Raw genomic sequence first — 22,440 nt, forward strand, 5'->3', positions numbered from 1 at the left:
TCAATGCTCTAAGGTTGCACCTTCAAAAGTTAAGAACGTACACTGGTCAGATCTGGCACTGTGGCACAGTGGGTAAAAGCCACTGCTTGCAGCACGGACATCCCATGTGGTCACCTGTTCAAGTCCTGGTTGCTCTACTTCCCATCCAGCTCCCTACTAATGGCCTAGGAAAGCAGTGGAAGGTGGCCCAAGTGCATGGATCGTGGGAGATCTGGAAGAAGCTCCTGGCTCCTGGCTTCAGCCTGGCCTAGCCCTGGTCATTGCAGCCATTTGGGGAGTGAACCAGTGGATAGAAGATCACTCTCTCTTTTTTTGCGACTTTACCTTTCAAATAAATAAAATAAATCTAAAAAATAGAAAAATGTAAATTGATCAAGAAAATAAGAACAACAAAGCACTAATATCAGGAAAGTTATCACTACAGATGCTACAGGTTATCAAATAATCAAATGAAGATATTATGAATTATTTTATGCCAACAAATTTGCCAACCTACAGAAAATTAATTTCCTTGACAAATATTTTACTAAAATTCATGTAAGAAAATAAGTCAGAAAATACAAATGATTTTATATCAGCTTTTTCCCCCAAAGAAATCTTTTATTTAATGAGTACAAATTTCCTAGGTACAACTTCAGGAAAGTGATTCTTCCCACCATACTTCCTCCTCCCTCTCCCATTTTCCACTATGGTTCATTTTCAATTCACTTTATACACAGAAGACCAACTCTATACTAAGTAAAGATTTCAACATTTTGCATACACACAAACACACAAAAACTGTTTGAGAACAAGTTTTACAGCTAACGCTCATAATACAACTCATTGAGGACAGAGGTCCTTCATAGGGAATTAGTGCACAGTGACTCCTGTTGTTGATTTAAAAATTAACACTCTATGTATGACGTCAGTGATCACTCGAGGCTCTTAACATGAGCCACCAAGGCTATGAAAACCTTTTCAATCTACAAACTCCATCGGTATTTAGACAAGACCGTAAACAAAGTGGAAGTTCTCTCCTCCTTTCAGAGAAAAGTACATCCTTCCTTGATGGCCACTTCTTTCCACTGGCATCTCTCTCACAGAAATCTTCCATGTAGGACACTTTTTTGCAACAATGTCTTGGCTCTCCATGGGTGAATTGCTCTCCTGGACTTTTCAGCCAAACCAGAATGCCTTAAGGGCTGATTCTGAGGTCAGAGTGCTATTTAAAGCGATTGTCATTCTATGAGTCTGGTGTGTGGACTACTTCCCATGTTGGAACATAATCTCCTTTTTAATTCTATCTGTTATTATTACCATGCACTTGATCTTATTTATATGATCCCTTTAACACTTATCCTATCTATATGATCAATGACACACTTAATATGATCACTTTTACACTTAATACGATCAGTTTAACACTTCAGATGGCATTTTCATCATCCAGCTTAATGGGATTTGGGGTCCCATGGCAAGTTTTTAAACTGTACCCTCAGAAGTAAGTCATAGGAATGTATGCAAACTTCCTCCTCCCTCTTGTATTCCCACTGTTATTTTTCACTGAGATCTATTTTCAATTGACTTTATACACATATGATTAACTCTGTGTTAAGTAAGGAGTTCAACAAATAATATAGAGGAAAAAAAACTTCTTCGACAGTCAAGACAAGGGCTGTTCAAATCATTGCTTCTCAAAGTGTCAATTACTCTTCTACATGTTTCCTTTCAGGTGCTCTACTAGTTATCACAAATCAGGGAGAACATATATTTGTCCCTTTGGGACTCGCTTCTTTTATTGAGTATGATATTTTACAGATTCATCCATTTTTTTGCAAATTACCAATTTCTTTTTTTTTTACCACTGTGTAGTATTCCATGGAGTATATATCTCATAATTTCTTTATCCAGTCTTCAGTTGATGGGCATTTAGGTTGATTCCACATCTAAGCTATTGTGAATTAAGCTGCAATAAACATGAGAGTGCAGATAACTCTTTTATTTGCTGATTTCACTCCCCTTGGGTAAATTCCAAGGAGTGGGATTACTGGGTCATATGGTAGGTCTATAAGCAGATTTCTGAGGTATCCCCATACTGTCTTCCAGAGTGGCTTTACCTGTTTACATTCCCATCAACAGTGGTTTAGGTTACATTTTCCCCCACACACTCGTGAGCATTTGTTGTCTGTTGATTTCTGTATGAAAGCCATTCTAACACGGGTGAGGGGAAACCTCATTGTAGTTTTGATTTGCATTTCTCTGACAGCTAGTGATCCTGCTGGCCATTTGGATTTCCTCTTTTGAAAAATATATGTGTAAATTTCTTAACTGGGTTGTTTCTTTTGTTGTTGTAGAGTTTCTTGAGCTCTTAATAGATTCTGGTTGTTAATCCTTTATCAGTTGCATAATTTACAAATAATTTCTCCCATTCTGTCAGTTACTTCTTCACTTTCCTGAGTGTGTTTTTTTTTTGCAGTACAGAAACTTCTCAATTTGATGTAATCCCATGTTAATTTTGGCTTTGACTGCCTGTGCCTCTGGAGTCTTTTACAATAACTCTTTTTTTTTTAAGATTTATTTATTTATTTGAAAGTTGGAATTACACAGAGAGAGAAGGAGAGGCAGAGAGAGATACAGAGAGAGGGCTTCCATCTGCTGGTTCACTCCCCAATTGGTTACAACAGCCAGAGTTGTGGTGATCCGAAGGCAGGAGCCAGGAGATTCTTCTGGGTCTCCCACATAGGTTCAGGGGCCCAAGGACTTGGGCCATCTTCTACTACTGTCCCAGGCCATAGAGATAGATGGATCAGAAGTGGAGCTGCTGGGACTCGAACTGGCACCCATATGGGATGCTGGCACTGCAGGTGGCGGCTTTACCAGCTATACCACAGCACTGAACCCCCAAGAACTCTTTACCTATGCCAATCTCTTGAAGAGTTTCACCAATGTTCTCTAATAATTTGATGGTGTTGGGTTGTAGATTTAGATCTTTAATCCATGTTGAGTGGATTTTTGAGTAGGGTATAAGGTAGGGTCTTGCTTCATACTTCTGCACATGGAAATCCAGTTTTCCCAGCACCATTCGTTGAAGAGACTGTCCTTGTTCCAGGGGTTGGTTTTAGTTTCTTGGTCAAATATAAGTTGGTTGCAGATGTGGACTGATTTTTGGTGTTTCTATTCTGTTCCACTGGTCTATGCATCTATTTTTGTACTAAGCTGTTTTGATTATAACTGCATTATAGTATTCTTGAAATCTGGTATTGTGATGTCTCGGGTTTTGTTTTTGTTGTATAAGATTGCTTTAGCTATTCAGGGTCTCCTGTGTTTCCATACGAATATCAGCATCATTGTTTCTAGATCTGAGAAGAATGACTTTGGTATTTTGGTTGGTGTCACACTGAATCTGCAAACTGCTTTTGGAAGAATGGACATTTTAATGACATTGATTCTTCCAATCCATGAACATGGAAGATTTTTCCATTTTTTGTATCTTATTCTACTTCTTTCTTTAATGTTTTGAAATTCTCATCATAGAGATCTTTGACATCCTTGGTTAAGTTTTTTCCAAGGTATCTGATTTATTTTGTAGCTGTTATGAATGTGATAGACCTTAGAAGCTCTTTCTCAACCGTAACACTGTCTGTATATACAAAGGCTGTTGATTTTTGTGAATGGATTTTATATGCTATGAAAATACCAAACTCTTCTATGAGTTCCAGTAGTCTCTTAGTGGAGTCTTTTGGATCCCCTATATATAGAATCATGTCATATGCAAATAGGGATAGTTTGACTTCATCTTTCCCAGTGTGTATCCCTTTGATTTCTTTTTCTTGCCTGATGGCTCTGGCTAAAACTTCCTGGACTATACTGAATAGCAGTGGTGACAGTGGGCATCCCTGTCTGGTACCAGATCTTAGTGGGAATGCTTCCAACTTTTTCCCCATTCAATAGGATGCTGGCTGTGGGTTGTCATAAATTGCTTTGATTATATTGAGGAATGTTCCTTCTATACCCAATTTGCTTAGAGTTGTCATCATGAAAGGGTGCTGTATTTTATCAAATACTTTCTCTGCATCTATTGAGATAATCAGGTGGTTTATGTTATTCAGTTTGTTAATGTGATGTATCACACTGATTGATTTGTGAATGTTGAACCATCCCTGCATACCAGGGATAAATTCCACTTAGTCTGGATGAATGAGCTTTCTGATGTGTTGTTGGATTAGATTTGCTAGAATTTTGTTGAGGATTTTTCTGTCTATTTTCATCAGGAAAATTGATCTGTAGTTCTCTATCTCTGTTGCATTTTTTCCAGGTCTAGAAATTAAGGTGATGCTGGATTCATAGAAAGAATTTGGGAGGATTCCATCCCTTTCAATTATTTTGAATAACTTAAGAACTGGAGTTAGTTCTTCTTTAAATGTCTGGTAGAACTCAGCAATGAAGCCATCTGGTTCTGACCTTTTCTTTGTTGGGAGGGTCCTGAGTTGTGGGTGCCCATGCTCTCCACATAGGTCCACTGTGTTCCTCCTCGTGTAGCGTTTCCTCTGCGGTTCTCTCCCTAACTCTTCCCTGGGACTGCACTCTCTCCACTTTTTCTAGGCTATCTCCTCCTAGACCAGAGCATCAGGCTCCCTCCCGACTTCACCATCTTAATCCAAACCCTCATATCAGTTTAAAGAGTTGATTTTAGAATCAGATGCTGCCAGAAAGAAAACTCCACACCCAGATTACTTTATTTGTAAATCATATCAAACATTTAAAGTCATACCAACCTACAAAAACTCATTAAGAAAAGGTGGATGAAAGGGGATGGCACTGCAGCATAACATGTTAAGCCACTGCTTGCAACACTGGCATCCCACACCAGAGTGCCAGTTCGATTCCTGGTTGCTCGGCTTTGGATCCATCATCCTGCTAAAGTGGCTAGAAGGGAGCAGGTGATGCCCTGGGCCACTGCCACCACATGGGAGACCCAGATAAAGCTCCTGGCTCCTGGCTTTGGCCTGGCCCAGCCCCGACTGCTGGGGCAATGGCAACTGGGGAGTGAACCAAGGGCTGGAAGATCTGTGTGAGTGTGTGTGTGTGTGTCTGTCTCTCTCTCTCGCTTCTGTCACTCTTTCAAATAAATAAATAAATCTTTAAAAAAGAGAAGGAAAATGTTCCAACACATTTTGTGTATATCTAAAAACAAACTTTGACATAATTTAAAACGGAACTAAAACAATTCCATTATAATAGTGTAAAAACACCCTCATCAATTAAGAAAAAATTAATATAAAGAATGGCAAAGACTTTGTCCTAAAAATGACAAAACATTACTAAAATAAAAATTTTAAACTCTTAACAAATAATAGATATAAATAGAAAGAATTACCATCCTCATAGATTAGAATATGCAATACTGTTAAAATGTGGATTGTTGGGGCTGGCATTGTGGCGAAGCCAGTAAAGCCACTGCCTGCATTGCCAGCATCCCATGTGGGCACCAAGTCCTGGCTGTTCCACTTCCTATCCAGCTCACTGCTAATGGTCTGGCAAAAGCAGAAGATGACCCAAGTGTTTGGGCTCCTGCCACCCACATGGGAGACCTGGATGAAGTTCCTGACTCCTGGCTTTGGCCTGGTCCAGCCCTGGCCATTGTGGTCTTCTAAGGAATGAACCAGTGGATTGAAGGTAGGTCTCTCTCTCTCTCTCTCTATCTCTCTCTCTCTATCTCTCTCTCCCTGTCTAACTCTGACTTTCAGATAAACAAAATAAGTTATTTTAAAATTTATATAGAGATTTAGTGCAGCCTCCATTATAACGCCCCCAGGTCTTTGTAGAAGTTGACAAGCAATTCCACAATTTCTATGAAAATCCAATGGCCTAGAATGTCCTGAAACCTTTGGAATGAATAAATTCAGAAGACTTACAGTATCTGGTGTCAGGACCTACCAAGACAGTCTGATACCTACATAAGGATTGACAGGTGGGTCAAAGAACAGATCAGAGAGCCCAGAGCAGGACACCGCCCCCCCCCCAACCCTTGCAAGACATCTGCGTTTCCACAGACCCCAAAGCAATCCACTAAGAAAGGAAACTCTCCCGGGGAGTGGTATCCACGTAAAAAATGAACGTTGACCCTATCTGACCTTACACAGGAAAATTAGTCCAAGTGAATCACAGAACTAAGCCTAAAGCTAGAGCAACAGAACTTCTGGGAAGAAAACCAGGAAAAGTCTCTGAGAACTGAGCATGTTTTTCTACGCCAAGCTTTCTGTGCAAGTCACATAAAGCAACAACCCCCACGGGAAGCACTCAACAAACTAGACTTTGTCCACATTTGAATCTGTGCATCAGAAACACACCGTTAATAAAATTAATAGAGAAGTCAATCCAGTGGAAAATAATCTTACATTGACAGGAAATGTGTGTGTGTGTCCCACAATTCAATAATAAAAGGGGAAGCCAGCCATTTTTTTTAAATGGCTTGAACAGACCCCCTCACAGAGGAAGATATATGACTAACCATGAAAACCATGAAACAAACGCTCACCATCATCAGTCATGAAGAAAATGCAAGTAAAAACCACGTTCAGACTCTGCACAAGTCATCAGGCTGGTGGGATTCTAAATATCCACAGCACCATACACTGGCAAGGATGTGAAACAAATGAAATTTAGGTGGAGGATCAAGGGACACACCCAGGTGGGAAACCTCCTGGCAGGTTTGTATAAAACTAAATCCCCCTCCTCTACAAACCAGCAATTCCAATTCCGGATAGCTACCCAAAACAAATGAATCAGAGGAACACACACTCACACACACACAAACACACTCAGATACACACTCACACATACAGACATACACATTCAGACATACACTCACACACACAGACACATACACTCACAGACACACTCACGCACACTCACAAAGACACACACACTCACACACAGAAAGACACACACACTCAGATACACACACATACAGACATACACAGACACACACACAGACACATACACTCACAGACACACTCATGCACACTCACAAAGACACACACACACTCACACACACACTCAGATACACACTCACACATAGACATACACAGACACACACACAGAGACACATACACTCACAGACACATTCACACACACTCACACACTCAGATACACACTCACACATACAGACATACACATTCAGACACACACACAGACACATACACTCACAGACACACTCACAAAGACACACACACACAGAAAGACACAGACTCTCACACACATACACTCACACACATACTCACACACTCAGATACACACTCACACATACAGACATACACATTCAGACACACACTCACACACACAGACACATACACTCACAGACACACACACACTCACAAAGACACACTCACACACAGAAAAACACAGACTCTCATACACACATACTCACACACACTCACACACTGAGATACACACTCACACATGCATTCACATTCAGACACACACACACAGACACATACACTCACAGACACACACTCAAAGACACACTCACACACAGACACGCACACTCACACACAGACACGCACACTCACACACACGCACATGCAGACACACGCATTTAGACACATACTCACACACACACTCACACACACACACACACACACACATACACACAGGTTTTCAGAACAGTCACAGCAAAAAGCAGCCTGAGATCTCTCACCAGGCAGACAGATCCAGAGCGGGACCTATGGAGGGAACGGACACCATTCCTCCCTGAGAACCAGGACAGCCCGAGACGGGCACCAGAAGCATTGCGCTGTGAAAACATCCAGCCACTGAGAACCAGCGTGCAGCATGCCCCAGAAGCGCACTTCTCCCACTGACTCCACTCCAGAGTGCGTTTCAGAGCAGGCGGATGGCATCGACAAGCCGCGTCCTACCTGGCAAGGGTCAAGAGGAAGCATTCGCTGTCTGGGAAGGGTTCAGGTCACCCAGGGGTATGCACTTCTCATAGCTCAGCAACCGTCAACCGAAAATCTCCGCGTTGTGTCCTGTTTCCATTGGGCAGCAGACAGAGGCTGCAGGTAAGTCTCCATGCAGAGATATTTAGGTGAAATTTTCCAAAAACTCTACAGACACAAAATTTACCATGAAACACATCAAAACAAAGAAGACAGATTTATCAGTAGGCAGAAGGACAGGGATTCACAAAAGAAGTCTGGGGAAATGTTAATTATAGAATGTAGGTGGTGGATGGGGTGTTGGCCATGTAATTCTTAAAACTCTACTTCATGTTACCAAGTTTCAGCAAAAGCAAGGGGGAAAAAATCCGAGGAGCAGCCAGCAAGGGCGTCCCAGCCCCAGACGTCTGAGCGAGGCAGCACCTGCCATGCCCCTGCGCCCAGTCCTCCGCGGATCTCCTCTGCCACTCTGCTGCTCAGACGGGATTGCGATCCTCTGTTTATTTCTCGGCCGCCTGCGTGTATGCATATCCGAGAGATCTTGAAAAGCAGCCAACATATCTGGTTCATTTTCTTTTCTCTTTTTAAAGATGTATTTATTTTGAAAGTCAGAGTTACACAGAGAGAGAGAGAGAGAAACAGAGAGAGAGAGACAGAGAGAGAGACAGAAAGGGAGGTCTTCCATCTGCTGGTTCACTCCCCAGATGGCCACAACAGCTGGACCTGCGCCAATCGAAAGCCAGGAGCCAGGAGCTTCTTCCAGGTCTCCCACACAGGTGCAGGGACCCAAGGACTTGGGCCATCTTCTACTGCTTTCCCAGGCCACAGCAGAGAGCTGGATCAGAAGTGGAGCAGCCGGGACTCAAACTGACCCCTGTATGGGATGCTGGTGCTGCAGGCAGAGGCTTAGCCCATTACGCCACAGCGCCAGCCTCTCTGGTTCATCTTCTTTTTTATTTTTTTTTTATTTTTTTTTTATTTATTTATTTTTTTTTTGACAGGCAGAGTGGACAGTGAGAGAGAGAGACAGAGAGAAAGGTCTTCCTTTTGCCGTTGGTTCACCCTCCAATGGCCGCCGCGGCCGGCGCGCTGCGGCCGGCGCACCGCGCTGATCCGATGGCAGGAGCCAGGAGCCAGGTGCTTTTCCTGGTCTCCCATGGGGTGCAGGGCCCAAGCACCTGGGCCATCCTCCATCCACTGCACTCCCTGGCCACAGCAGAGGGCTGGCCTGGAAGAGGGGCAACCGGGACAGAATCCGGCGCCCCGACCGGGACTAGAACCCGGTGTGCCGGCGCCGCTAGGCGGAGGATTAGCCTATTGAGCCGCGGCGCCAGCCTCTGGTTCATCTTCTAACCTCAGAACCTAGTATAGGGCCCAGAGCAAATTAGTCCTCTGCTGAGCTGCTGGATGGATGACGGATGGATGAGGGGATGATGGATGGATGGGTGGATGGGTGATAGATGGACAGTGGATGGATGGGGGGTGATAGATGGGGGGTGATGGATGGACAGTGGATGGATGGGTGATGAATGGACAATGGATGGATGGGTGGAGGATGGATGGGTGGATGGATGGATGGGTGGATGGGTGGGTGATGGACAATGGATGGATGGGGTGATGGATGGGCGGGTGGATGGATGGGTGATGAATGGACAATGGATGGATGGGTGGAGGATGGATGGGTGATGCTGGATGGGTGGAGGATGGATGGGTGGAGGATGGATGGGTGGGTGGGTGACGATGGGTGGGTGACGGATGGACAGATGAACGGATGGATGAGTCAATGAGTGGATAAAGAAGGCATCCATGAATCGGCACTGGCTGGCTTTCTCTGACTGCACAGGAGCAAGGACAGGACAAGATGCAGACGTGGGGACGACGTGGCGGCAGGGCTGCTGCCAGCCCAGAGCGAGGCAGTGTCCAAGCAGCATGAGTGCCATGCCTGACCACGAGCCTTCCAAGCTCGCCCTGTCACCCACCCACAGCGACCGGTGCCACACGGCGAGATGCTCTCGGAATTAACTGCACACAACAGCTCTGCCCGGGCCGGCACCACACCATGTCCCGACGAACTGCTCCTGCGGGCCAGAGCTCGCCACACCACCCTTCAGAAAAGCGCATTCAGTTCCCAATCTGCCCCGCCTCGCCCCCTGCTGCCCAGGGGGAAGCAGCCATGAGCGATGAGAGTCAGCATTGGCTGAACACGGCCTTGGATTCGGCACCAGGCACCCTGCGAGCCCATGTCACTCACTGCTGACAACAGCCGATGTGGAAGACGGGACTCACCTCCAGGCTCGGCCCACCTGGGGCAGCATGGCAGCCTCGCTCCCTGTGCCCTGCTCTGGGCATGCTCACCGGCACTGGCTGCAGGCAGCCTCGCGGGTCAGCACCGCCTCAAGGGAAACCTTTGTTGACCCAGACCGTGGAAGGACAAGGAGAGTGGAGGGGAGCAGCCAAGAACAGCCCTAAGACCATGCGTCAGCCTGCAGGGACCCTGTGGCTCCCCTCCTCCCAGGGTGGACAGTGGGTCCTCTTCCCTCCTGCAGGCCCGCCAAGGGGGGTCAGCCAGAGAAGTGGGGGGCTGGGCCGTGGGGGGCTCCGGGATGAAAGCAAATTGGAGGGTTTCCAAAGTGGCGACGGCCACTGCTGTGGCACTGGTTCTGGAGGATGGCGTGCAGAGAGCTAGGTTGCGTTCCTGGGGCTCCAAGCAGACAAGAATTCCCGGGAATCCAGGCAGACAAGAGCAGGTTTGGCTGCAACCATTCCCGGAGCACGTAGCTGTGGGGAGCAACTCGGACTAGACTAAGTTACTGGAATTAAGACTTATTCTATGCATCTGCTCTCCCACAATATGGCGCTGGGAGAGGAGTAAACAGCTTTTACACAGCTGCCTCCAGTTCAACCAATAAACTGCAGGACCTGCTCCTGATTGGAGGAGAGCAGTGTACTCGGCGTGTGGGTAGCAGAGTTGGGATTGGTGGAAGGACTATAAAGGAGGAGAGAGACCATGCACCAGGAACATCTAAGGGGAACACCTGAGCAGCCCCCGAGAGAGCCGGCCGGCGGTGTGCCGCTCCCCCGCGGAAGTGGGGAAAGTGGCAGGGGGAACCGCCCTTCCACGGAGGTGGAAGGGTTGGTAACCAACCCGGGAAGAACCAGCAGCAAACCCGGGAAGGGCCGAGCAGACAAAAGAACAGCGCAGGGTCCTGTGTCGTTCCTCCGCGAAGAGGGGGAGCGACTCGGACTAGACTAAGTTACTGAAATTAAGACTTATTTTATGCATCTGCTCTCCCACAATATGGCGCTGGGAGAGGAGGCAACAGCTTCTACCCAGCTGCCTCTCACCAACTTGACAAGCTGCAGGAGCTGCTCCTGATTGGAGGAGAGCAGCGTACTCGGCGTGTGGGTAGCAGAGTTGGGATTGGTGGAAGAGGACTATAAAGGAGGAGAGGGACAACATGCACCAGGAACATCTAAGGGGAACATCTAAGGGGAACACCTGAGCAGCCCCCGAGAGAGCCGGCCGGCGGTGTGCCGCTCCCCCGCGGAAGTGGGGAATGTGGCAGGGGGAACCGCCCTTCCACGGAGGTGGAAGGGACGGTAGCCAACCCGGGAAGAACCAGCAGCAAACCCGGGGAGGGCCGAGCAGACAAAAGAACAGCGCAGGGTCCTGTGTCGTTCCTCCGCGAAGAGGGGGAGCGACACGTAGCCTCGTTGCTCCTAGGCTCTTTCTAGTAATTTCTTCCCGGACCCTCCCTTCACCTCCCAACCTGGAGCCTGCACCTGCTCTTGTTCTCTCACAACCGCCCCCGGGTTATCCAGGGCTCTCCAGAGAGTGGCACCAGCAGGGCGCACATGGGTGTGCAGGCGGGCAGACACACGCACACACACACACACACACGCACACACACACACGCACAGATGTTTTTAGACACTGCCCACACCAGGTAGGGGCTGGCACTGGGACTTCCGCAGGACAAGCCAGAAGGAAGCAGCGGCACCCGGAGGCAGAACTTCTCCTTCCCTAGGGCGCCTGGGTCATTACTTAAGGTCTTCACCTGCTTGGACAAGGCCCACCCACACAACGAAAGTCACGTGCCCGACTCAGAGTCTACGGACCTACACGCCGATCAATCCACAGGACAGCTCCACAGTGACATCTAGCTCGTGACAGATGGGCCAGCCAAGTTGACACAAAAAGCTACCCGACATGCACCATGTTGCCATTTACCATTTTCACGCCTATTTTTTAAACAGGATTTCTGCTTCCAGGAAGTCCCCCTCCCATCAAGAAGCCGGTGTGTACCACAGCGCACGGCTCTGCTCAGTGGCCACCGGATGTCCACTAAATGACCAAGTGGCCCAATCACCTATGTACATGGCCAGCCTTTTTCAACGAGCACATCGAAGGTCTCAGGAAGAAGATTCTAGAAAAGGCAGGCAGCTCTGTGCTGCCCCGCGTGCCTGCCGTCAGGTCTGAACTGTGTGGGGAAGAATGACGCAGGGAAGCAGCAGAACTCAGCATCAACCAACAACCCCGGGCTAAGTGAATCAGCCCATCGCAAGACCTGGGGAGCAGAAGAGAAGCAGAGAGCATTCCCTGGAGAGAAGGGGATTTTCCCCAGGAACACGGCTGTCCACACAACCGTCTAGCCACCCCACCAGACCAGGAGCTCCCGGGAGGTGAGGCCTCCCACGCAGCAGGTGCAGCGCCGGCCAGCCTGCTGGAAGTACCCACCCAGGCTCTTCGCCTGCCCCTCTCTCCTGGAAGAACACCCATGTCCCCCACATCCTCTGCAGCCAGGGGCAGTCACGTGGCCGCTCAGGACCATCGACACAGGAGGAGGAGCTGGCGGGGGTGGGGGATTCTGGGAGGGGTCTTCTTCGATCAAGCGATGGAAGCGAGTGCCAGCTGGGTGGACATCCGACGCACAGAGCCCGGCTGACAGCGGGGACGAAGCCTGGTGAGTGCGTCATGCCCGTGAAGCAGGGACGGGGGCAGAGTGTCCCCACCTGCAATGACTTCCCTGAGCTGCTGAGCTCCACAGGGACCCCCACCACGCACAGCAGGACTGGGTGAGACCTTGAACACACACGGGAACCCGCTCCTCCTCACCCCTGCAGCCCCTCCCACCCGCCAAGCACACGCCCTGCCGCCGGCCCTGCACGCGCCGGCCCTCCGCCTGCTGTCCCTGTCCTCCTCGTGCTGGCCCTCCGCCTGCTGTCCCTGTCCTCCTCCTTCCCTGCCCGTGGGTCATATGATCACTGAGACACCCTGGCCAGCGGCACCATCTATAAGGACGGAACTGGTGCTGTCTGAGCCATTGGACACAGGCCACGTGTGGCAACGGTGCACCTGTGAGGTGGCTGCTGTGCCTGCAATATTAGGCCATTGTGTAATATTAACTCGTGTGAATTTCAATACCCACATTTGGTGACGCCACTGACCCCATGGTGCTACGAAGCAGCAGCTTTCCCTCTGCCACAGCCCACACCGAAGTCCACACCCCCTTCCCTTAGCGCGAGATTAGACGAGTTCAGGGCGGTGCGGCCGTAGACCCTTACTACGTTCTAATGCACTTCCCACTCCCCAACAGGCCGTGAAGTACAAACCTATCAGTGCTACGTCTCTTCTTTCTAAGCAAGCTTCATTTAAACAGACGCTCAGAGCCCACAGCTGCGCCTGGCACAGCGTGCACTCAACTGATAGCCAGGACTGGATGCACGAGGAAGGAAATGAAAGAGGGGCCCACCCCATCTCTAGGTCAAACGTCTCTGACCTGCTCTGTAAGTTTCCCGAAGTCACACCAACAGCGGGGGTGCCTGGTCAGCCAACAGCCTCGGACCCAAACCCCGCATTCACGCTTCTGTCTGTGACCACGGGTGTGTGGGCCAGATTTCTGCGTTACCCAGTCTACAGAAATGGAAAGACGTCTTGAAAACAGAAGGGCGTAGCTTGTATTCAGTAGGTACTCAAAGCAAGGATTGCCAAAGGAAATTTCCGAGTAGGCGGGATCAGATGGGGGCGTGGTGAGGGGGACCCCTGCTTTTCCAAAATCCCTGGCCACCTTCTGCCACTTTCCGCTTTCCCCACCAACAACGCAGGGTCCGGAGTCGGAACATCCCAGACGACAAGTGCTCACGTGGCTGGGAGAGCTGCTGTCCTGCACACTGTATGGGGTGGGCTTTTCCACTCTGCTTGTTTAGATTCTCCAGCAAGAAACGGCATTAGCAATCTTGAGATAATTACCACTGTAATTCACCCGACCCGGGACCGCTGTGCTAATTCAATTTTCAGGATAAAATTACACCAGATCCGAAGGAAACTCGGACTTCCTGCACGCTTCCAGTTTGTCCACCCGAATTCCTTCTGTGAAACAGGAGACTCCCCGGACCCCAGCCCCACCGCACAAACACCCATCCGCTTAAGCCAGGGGCCAGGGTGCTGTCTCTCACTGGTGTGGTTTTAAAGTGTCATCCTTACCTTCCCAAAACTGCCTTTGCCAATGGCACGCAGAATCTGAAAGTGGTCAAAATTGACTGCAAGAGAAAAACAAGAAGGACGTCAGATCTTCCAAACCTCGTGTCGCTCCCGCAACGTCCTTACCCCCGGCCCCGCCCACTGTGTCCTCACGTCAGCCTGGCAGCGACTCCACCAGGGCCGAGAGGGACGGGCCAGCACCCCCACCTTAGCCCCACACACGCCCCGCTCCACCCGCGCCTCCTCACCTCCATCCCTACACCACCAGGGACCAACCCCAGGCAGCCCTCCACTAAGGCGTGTGAACACCTGTCCATCCACCCCCGCCACGTGCCCCCTCCCTCACCCCTGCAGCCCCCCTGCACCCCAGCCCATCCTGCACCTGCGACTTTCCTCTTCTCGGGGCTCCCAAGGCTCCCGCCGCACCTGCCCTGTGTGGTGTTGCCAGCCTCGGCCACAGCCATGGGCGGCTCACACCTCCTCGCCTCCAAAGCCACGTTGAACTCATCGGGTTGGAATCAGAGCCCTGGGTGAGTGGTGTCAAGGCCCAGGACTCAGCCTCCACACCCTTCTCGCCCATGCCACACCCAGTCCTACACAGCTTAGTCCACTTCGCCATCTCTCACCTCTGTCCACCGCGGGGCACCCCTCCCGTCTGACCCCAGCTCCCACCACCTGCTCTGCCCTGGGGGGCATGAGTGACACACAGGGGGACCTCCTCCTCCCTCACCCCCTCCACTGCTCCCAGCGGAAACAGCCGACTCCTCCCCAGGCTGAGAAGCCCCTGCCACACCTCCCACCATGCTGTCCTGCACGCACAGAGCTGAGTCATGTTCGGTTTCTCCCTGAGCCCAGAGCAGCCCTTCCCCGGGCCCCACGCCGGCTGCCCAGAGAAGGTGCGGGTGGCATCACACACCCTCCTCGCCCAGAGGGACACCTCTGCTATAACACATTGCTGGGTGCCACTGCCTACACCCTTGGACGTGGTCAAAGATCGCATCTCCCTGCAGGGCTCCCAGCTCCCTGGGGCCAAGGGCCTTGCTGGTGTTCGGGGATGACACCCCCAGCACCCAGCACACAGTCAGTATTCGATCAACAAACACCCACAGAAGGGAAGGAAGACTGGATGAATGGATCACTGTGGGGTGCTGGAGGTGACTGGTTTTCCCTGGTCAGTGCTCACAGCCCCTCGGGGACCACCTGCGCCTGCAGTACATCTTCCCCATCCTTGGTTCCTCTGGGACGAGACACAGGTCTCATCCACGCTCATATCCCGAGCTGAGAGAGTCCACCCCTCATTGGTGTCCATTCCTGAGGGCCTGGGCCAGTGCTGGGCCAAGTGTTCAGTGGTCAGTTCCCCTACGCTCTGCCTGGCACAGAGCAGGCAACCGGCATTTGCCACCCGGAGCTACAATCCCTTCTCTCAGCCTCATTGTAAACCATTTCGTTTTCTGGTTGATGAATACGCTTCGTACAGCTCCCCGGCCTCTTCCTTGCCCGACTCACTCTGCACTCTTATCAGCAAAAACACTCGGTCCGCACGCATGCAGGAGACCCCACAAATGTACTACACAGCCGTCACTTCGGGTTAGGAGCCGATTTGGCTGCCGGAGGAAATGTGGAATCCAGGATAAGAAACCATCAAAGACGGTTCCAGCAGGAGGATAAGAGCTGGCTCTCAGTTCCTCGAAAGCAAAGACTGTCGGAGACCTAAGACGCGCCCAGGGCCTCCCAGCACAGCCGGAACAGCAGCACCCACTGTGTGGCTCTGACAACAGAAACTCATCGCCTCGGGGCTCTGGAGGCAGCCAGTCCAAAGTCAAGGTGGCTGCGGGCTCTGTTCCCACTGAGGGCTCTCGGCGAGGGCCCCTCTCGTGACATCGAGACCCTGGTAGCTGCACGTGGCTCTGGGCGCTGTGTCACTCCAGCCTCTGCCTGCCCTCCCCGGTGTGTCCGCTCTGTTCCAGTGAACACCGGGAAGACCCTTCAACTGACCACATCACTGTAAGAGGCCCCCTTGCGGTCCTGGGGACGCAGTATTTCTCCACCCAGTGATTCCCCATTCAGCAGCCGCACACGACCTGACTCAGCCAAGCTGACACTGGACTAAGCACGTGTGGATGTCTGCGTCTCTCTCTGTGTCCATCTCTGCCACAGGAAACTGCTCAAGCGACACCAGACAACTGCACCCAGCACAGGGCTCTCAGCCCGGGGGTCCCCCTGAAGCCTTCCCCTGCCATCTGGCAACCAGCCAATCCCCAGGCACATGAGAGCGCCTGGCCCAGAGCGGCAGGGCCAACCTGAAGAGCCGAAGGGTGCCGGAGCTTGCTGGGGCGAGCCGCCGAGCTTGGCAAGGCTTTGGTGTTGTGGACGGTGGGCTGGAGGGGGAGAGAGGGGGCTAGTTCCTAGCTCAGAGCCACACAGCTAGTTTCCTCGGTTGCATAACAAATGATCACAATTTTAGGAGCTTAAAGCCACACCCATGTATTAGCTCCTTGTTCCATAGGTCAAAAATCTGGGTAGATCGCGTGGGTTCAAGGTGCTGCCCGGGCTGCTCTTACTGGACATCCTGGGAAGGGTCTGCTTTCCCACCCTTACAGCTCTTGGCAGAATTCAACTCCAGGTCTGTAGGACCGAGGTCTCCGCACCGGCCGTGGGCTGTGTATCTCGGCATCTGGAGGTGTCCCTGGAGTGGTGCGCCTCTCCTCCTGTTCCAGCCTCGCTCTCTCCTCTCCTGCTGTCAGCTGGAGAAAGTGCCCTGCTTTTCCAGGGTTTGTGTCCACCTGCAGAACCTCCTCTTTGCGATGCAATGTCACATGAGCAGAGGAGTGATTCGGGGGTGAGGACCATGGGCCTTGGTGACATCCTGCCTCCTCCAGGGCTCCCTACAGGATGAGTTTGTTGTTAGGAGCTCCAAAGAGCAGGAGTGTGCTTGAAAACTCACACACACACACATGCACACACACACGTATACACACATGCACACACACACACTTGTTCCCTTATAAGCCTAACACAAACCACAATGGTGAGACAAGACTCATTGCAAAACCCTTATCTATGGCCTCTGTAGCCCTTTAGGGTCAAAAGGGCTTCTCTTTATTTTATATCTATTTCTGATTTCTCATGGGTTGGCAGGGGTGCCTCTATCCCAGCCCTAGACCAGAAGCCAACCAAACCTGGCTCCAGGAGTGCAGGCTGTGTCTGCTTGGTGGGTGCACGAAAGCAGGATGCTCAGGAGGCCTTGGGCTGGCAGAGAAGGGAAGGGCGCCCTCCTTCCGCACAGAGCCGGGGCTGCAGGGCTGCAGAGCCGCACGGGGCGCACGGCTCTCACTGAGCACAGAGAATTCTGTCTGCTCAGGCGTCTGGTGATCTTAGGACAGTCACAGGTTGGGGATCAGAGGCATTTCGCTGTGAGACAGTGCAAGTGTGTCACTTAGGGAAGTCGGCTTGATTTTCCACGCTGCGCTGTGTAACAGCTCCTCTGGCCTCCAAGCTGTGCCAGGCATTTTGGCAGAACCAGGACACGAGAGAGCCCCTCCTTGAGTAACGGAGTGGGGTTACCCCACCTCCCCCTTCTCCCTCCCTGTAAAGTACAGCTCACAGGGCGCTGTTAACATCCAAGGAGACCACACATGGGAACAGCCCACCATGGACCAAGAGAGCAGTCACAGGAAGTCAGGGGTGGGGCTGATGGTGACGCAGACAAAGGTGAAAGGCTGGTGGTGGTGAGGAGGCTGAGAAGGAGGATGGTGGTGATGATGGCTGCTGTGCAGATGATGGTGATGGTGGTGGTTGCTCTATGGATGATGGTGATGACAACAGTTGTTATATGGACAATGGTGATGACAACAGTTGTTATATGGACAATGGTGATGACAACAGTTATATGGATGATGGTGATGGTGATGGTGATGATGATGGTTGCTCTATGGATGATGGTGATGATGATGGTTGTTATATGGATGATGGTGATGGGGATGATGGTGATGGTGATGGTTGCTATATGGATGGTGGTGATGGTGATGGTGATGGTGACGGTGATGGTTGCTCTATGGATGATGGTGATGGTGATGGTTGCTACATGGATGATGGTGATGACAACAGTTGCCCTATGGATGATGGTGATGACGATGGTTGCTACATGGATGATGGTGATGACGATGGTTGCTATATGGATGATGGTGATGGGATGATGATGGCTGCTATCAGAACAGTGGTGATGATCTTGCTATGAGGATGATGTTGGGGTTGCTACGAGCACTATGGTGGTGATGACGGGTGCTATGCAGATGATAGGAATGATGACAGCTTCTATGGATTGAACTGTGTCCCCTCAAAGTTCTGTGTGGATCCTAACTCCTAGTACCTGAGAATGAGACTGAATTTGGAGACAGGGTGTTAAGGAGGTGACTGAAGAGCAACATCTCATTAGGATGGGGCTCTTGGTGCTCTTCTAAGAGATGAGGACACAGAGGGGTGACCATGTGAGGACACAAGAAGACAGCTGCCCACAAGCCAAGCACAGGACTTACAGGGGGAATTGCTTCTGCCAACAGCGAAAAGTCTGGGTGTGGCCAGGGAGGAAAAGAGGCAAGGGCCAATGGGCTCCGGTCCCCAGCGTGAGAGCTGGAGAGACATCACAGGGAAGGCCCCGCGGGGGCAGAGCTCACAGGAGAAGGAGGCCGATCTCCCTCCAGGGACAATGGTGAGTCTGGTCCATGGTCCGCTGAACGTAAGCTACCTATGGGGATACAGGAGAGAAGGGGCCAGGCTTTGGGCCCAGCAGCCAGCAGTGGGGGAAACAGACAAGCTGGTCCAGGCAGGGGTAAGGACAGCCCTGAGAGGACACCAGCAGCTGGGGGTGGACAACAGGGAAGTCAGGAGGAGGAGGTGCGCTCAGAGAAGTGGGAGAGCATCAAGGGACACCATAGTACCCAAGGGAGAAACGTGTGGCAGGGGAGGGGTCCACGGAGCCCCAGGCATAGGCAGCACAGCCTCCCTAGTGGGAGCCAGGACCTGCGTGCAGTAGACTCCCCAGGCACTAGTAAATGGATGGATCAATGAATGGGTAGACCGATGAATGGCTGGATTAATGAATGGCCGGATTGATGAATGGCTGGGTGGATGAATGGCTGGGTTGATGTAAGGGTGGGTCAATGATCGGGTGGGTGGGCATGGTGGACACACAGCCACTCACCCACAGTTCTCACTTCTCGGCTACCCTCTCCCACTGGGCAGGGTGAGACCTGCATGGCCGGCCTGGGCCGGGTGCCCCTCACCACTTGTGGCCCTCAGTGCTGGCTGACCACCACGCAAAGCCCAGGGCGCATCCCCTGAGTAGGACGCCTGTGCCTTGCCTGTCTCAGGGGGCAGTGGTCTCTTTGGCTCTCACGGCAGGACCAAGCGCCCACTTCAGTGCCAGGTTGGCTCCACTCCAGCCACTGTAACCCAAGGCTTGCTGTCCATGTCTGAGAAACAGGAGCCGTAAGGTCACTTCCCTTCCAAAGTCACTGGAAGAACTAGAGGGGCTCCACTACAAACGCCGGGCTTGCGCTGGCAGATCAAACCAGCTCAGTGACCTGGGCCCGCACTGTGCCGCGTGCCGGTGTCGCTGCTGCCACAGCTGCTGTGGACCGCTGGCTGGTTCCCTTCCAGGGACAGGATCGCACTCGTGGAGTCTGAAGCCTGCTTTTCCCCTCCGAGTTTTCTGCCTGGCTTCCTTGTTTTGTAATGGAAATCAAAACAGCAGCCACACACTAGCGTTGTCTGGGACCAAACTCTTCGATGTGCAAGCAGGCAAAGTGCTTAAAACACAGCCTGGCACCAGACCCGCAACCAGCCGGCACCTGTTTAGAGGGGGTTAGGTCACTAACACACGGGAAATGGCAAACTTGCCGCGACCTCACGCGTCATCTCCAAACCTGGCATTCTTCCTCCAACAGTGTCGATTTGAGTCCTGGACGTCTGTGTGGGGCTTCCACCATGATCGGATACTGGAGTAAGGGCATGTGGCGGAGAAAATGACTATGACAGCGTTAAGGAAATCTGGAATCTGCCAGATCACAGCGACTTCTGTAGCTCTGGTTACCACACGAGCTTCGGAAAGTAACAACGTGCCCTGTGCGATCTGCTTCCCTCTTTGTCACAACGCCCCTTGCCCGTGCTCTCAGCCCAGTGTGTCCCTACAGTGCTTAACTGACTTTAAAACAAGAGATTTCCTGACAGAAGCCTCCAGACACAACACAGACTGCTGAGCGTATGCAAGGAGAAGAGAAGACTGAAAAACTGGCAGGTGTGGGAGAGAGAAACAATGACCAGGGGAACAGGCATGCAGCTTAGCAGTTAGGAACCCCCTCCCACAGTGGAGTGCTGGGTTCGAGTCCTGGCTCCTAAGCAATACCTGTGCTGAGAGACCTGGACAGAGTTCCCAGCCCAGGCCAGCCATCGCAGTAATCTGCGGAGTGGATAGGCGTGTTTTCTCTCTCCTTCCCTCCCGTCTGACTTCAGTCTCTCCAATAAATAAAGAGTAATTAATTTATTGAATGAAGTGACAGCTCTCTGGAGTTCTCCCGCCCTCTCCCCACCCCCCCTCAGGAAGTACTCGTCTGCAAACACTCACCAGTGCCCACACTTTCCCTTTTCCCCACGTGGAGGTGACAGATGCTCTGTCCTGGTACTGAAGTGCTCCCAACACCCAGCAGTCAGACATGCTGCTGCTGCTTTCTTGAACCTGCACGGAATTCCAGAAACAACGCCAAGCTCCCAGCGTGCCCAGGCCCAGAGCCTGTCAACCATCAGGGCGCCAACAGAGCGCCTTCCCAACACAGATGCGGACATTGGCTCTGGAGAGCAAAACAACCATGCTCGCTTCTGTGCGAGGCACAAAAAGCACAGATCGCATAGAGGGATGTGCAGTTACCCACGGTACCAGGATTTCCAGGTAGCAGGGGCAGGTGAGAAAATCAAGAAAACAAACCATCTGCAAAGGCTGCTGAGGTTGGAGTTGGGGAACTGAAACACTGAGAAGCAATAATCCATGGGCCAAGGCCAGCGGGAAGGAAGAAATCACAACACACAGTTACTGGAACGATTTGTGCACCAGTTCCTTCTATGATAAGGAGCCTGCCTGTGTGAGACACAGGGTAGGTGCTCAGGAAGGGGAAGCGGCCGGAGTAGACCAGGTCCTTGGTCCCCCGTGGAACTCGCCTTCTAACCAGGAAGATGGAGAGGGAGTGGACCAGTGAGGAGGGCAGGTGTAAGTGGTCAGGCTTGGCCTGCAGGCAGAGGGGGAGCCAGGGCATCCGGGGCAGGTGACTCCCACAGGTGGCCAGGGAGGCCTCCCGGGGCGTGGAGCTCCTGAACCAGGACCTAGAGGGAGAGAAGCCGCCAGCCCCGGCTGGATGACAGGTGTGGGGGACAGCACATGCAAAGGCCTGGGGCAGCGGTGAGTCTGGCATTTTCCAGTATCTGGCAGACTGGGTGTCCACGTTCTAAGTGGTGCCACAGAAATACTCACGACCCTAAGAGATGCTGTGAGTAATTACACACCAAGAAACTGGATGACCTATGAGACACAGAGAAATTTCTAGAAGCACACAAGAGATTGAGTCATTAAAAACCTCCCAAGAAAGAAAAGGGCAGGGGTAGACAGCTTCACTGGTGAATTCCACAAATTTCAAAACGAACACAAATTCTTCTAAAACACTTCCAGAAAAAGACTGAAGAGGAGGGAATACTTCCAAACTCACTATAGAAGGCCAGGATTACCCTGGTACCAAAGCCAGGGAAGGCTACTACAAGGAAAAATACAGGACAATAAACCCGAGGAAAACAGAGCCTCAACCCAATACTCACAAACCAGATCCAACAATCAACAGGACCACATGCCACAACCAGTGGGATTTATCCCAGGACCACACGCCACAACCAGTGGGATTTATCCCAGGACCACACGCCACAACCAGTGGGATTTATCCCAGGACCACATGCCACAACCAGTGGGATTTATCCCAGGACCACATGCCACAACCAGTG

General features: G+C 51.3%; 1 protein-coding gene across 1 annotated transcript in view; it reads right to left on the reverse strand.

Annotated features, from left to right (window-relative positions):
- STK32B (serine/threonine kinase 32B) overlaps positions 1-22,440 on the reverse strand; it is a 250,413-nt gene that overhangs the window by 173,657 nt on the left and 54,316 nt on the right. Inside the window, exon 2 of the mRNA XM_051829718.2 lies at positions 14,407-14,462. Within this exon, the coding sequence (XP_051685678.2) occupies positions 14,407-14,462 (56 nt within the window). The remainder of the gene's footprint in view (positions 1-14,406; positions 14,463-22,440) is intronic.

This window comes from Oryctolagus cuniculus, chromosome 2, assembly GCF_964237555.1.
Source record: "Oryctolagus cuniculus chromosome 2, mOryCun1.1, whole genome shotgun sequence".
In the NCBI taxonomy this organism is placed as follows: domain Eukaryota; kingdom Metazoa; phylum Chordata; class Mammalia; order Lagomorpha; family Leporidae; genus Oryctolagus; species Oryctolagus cuniculus.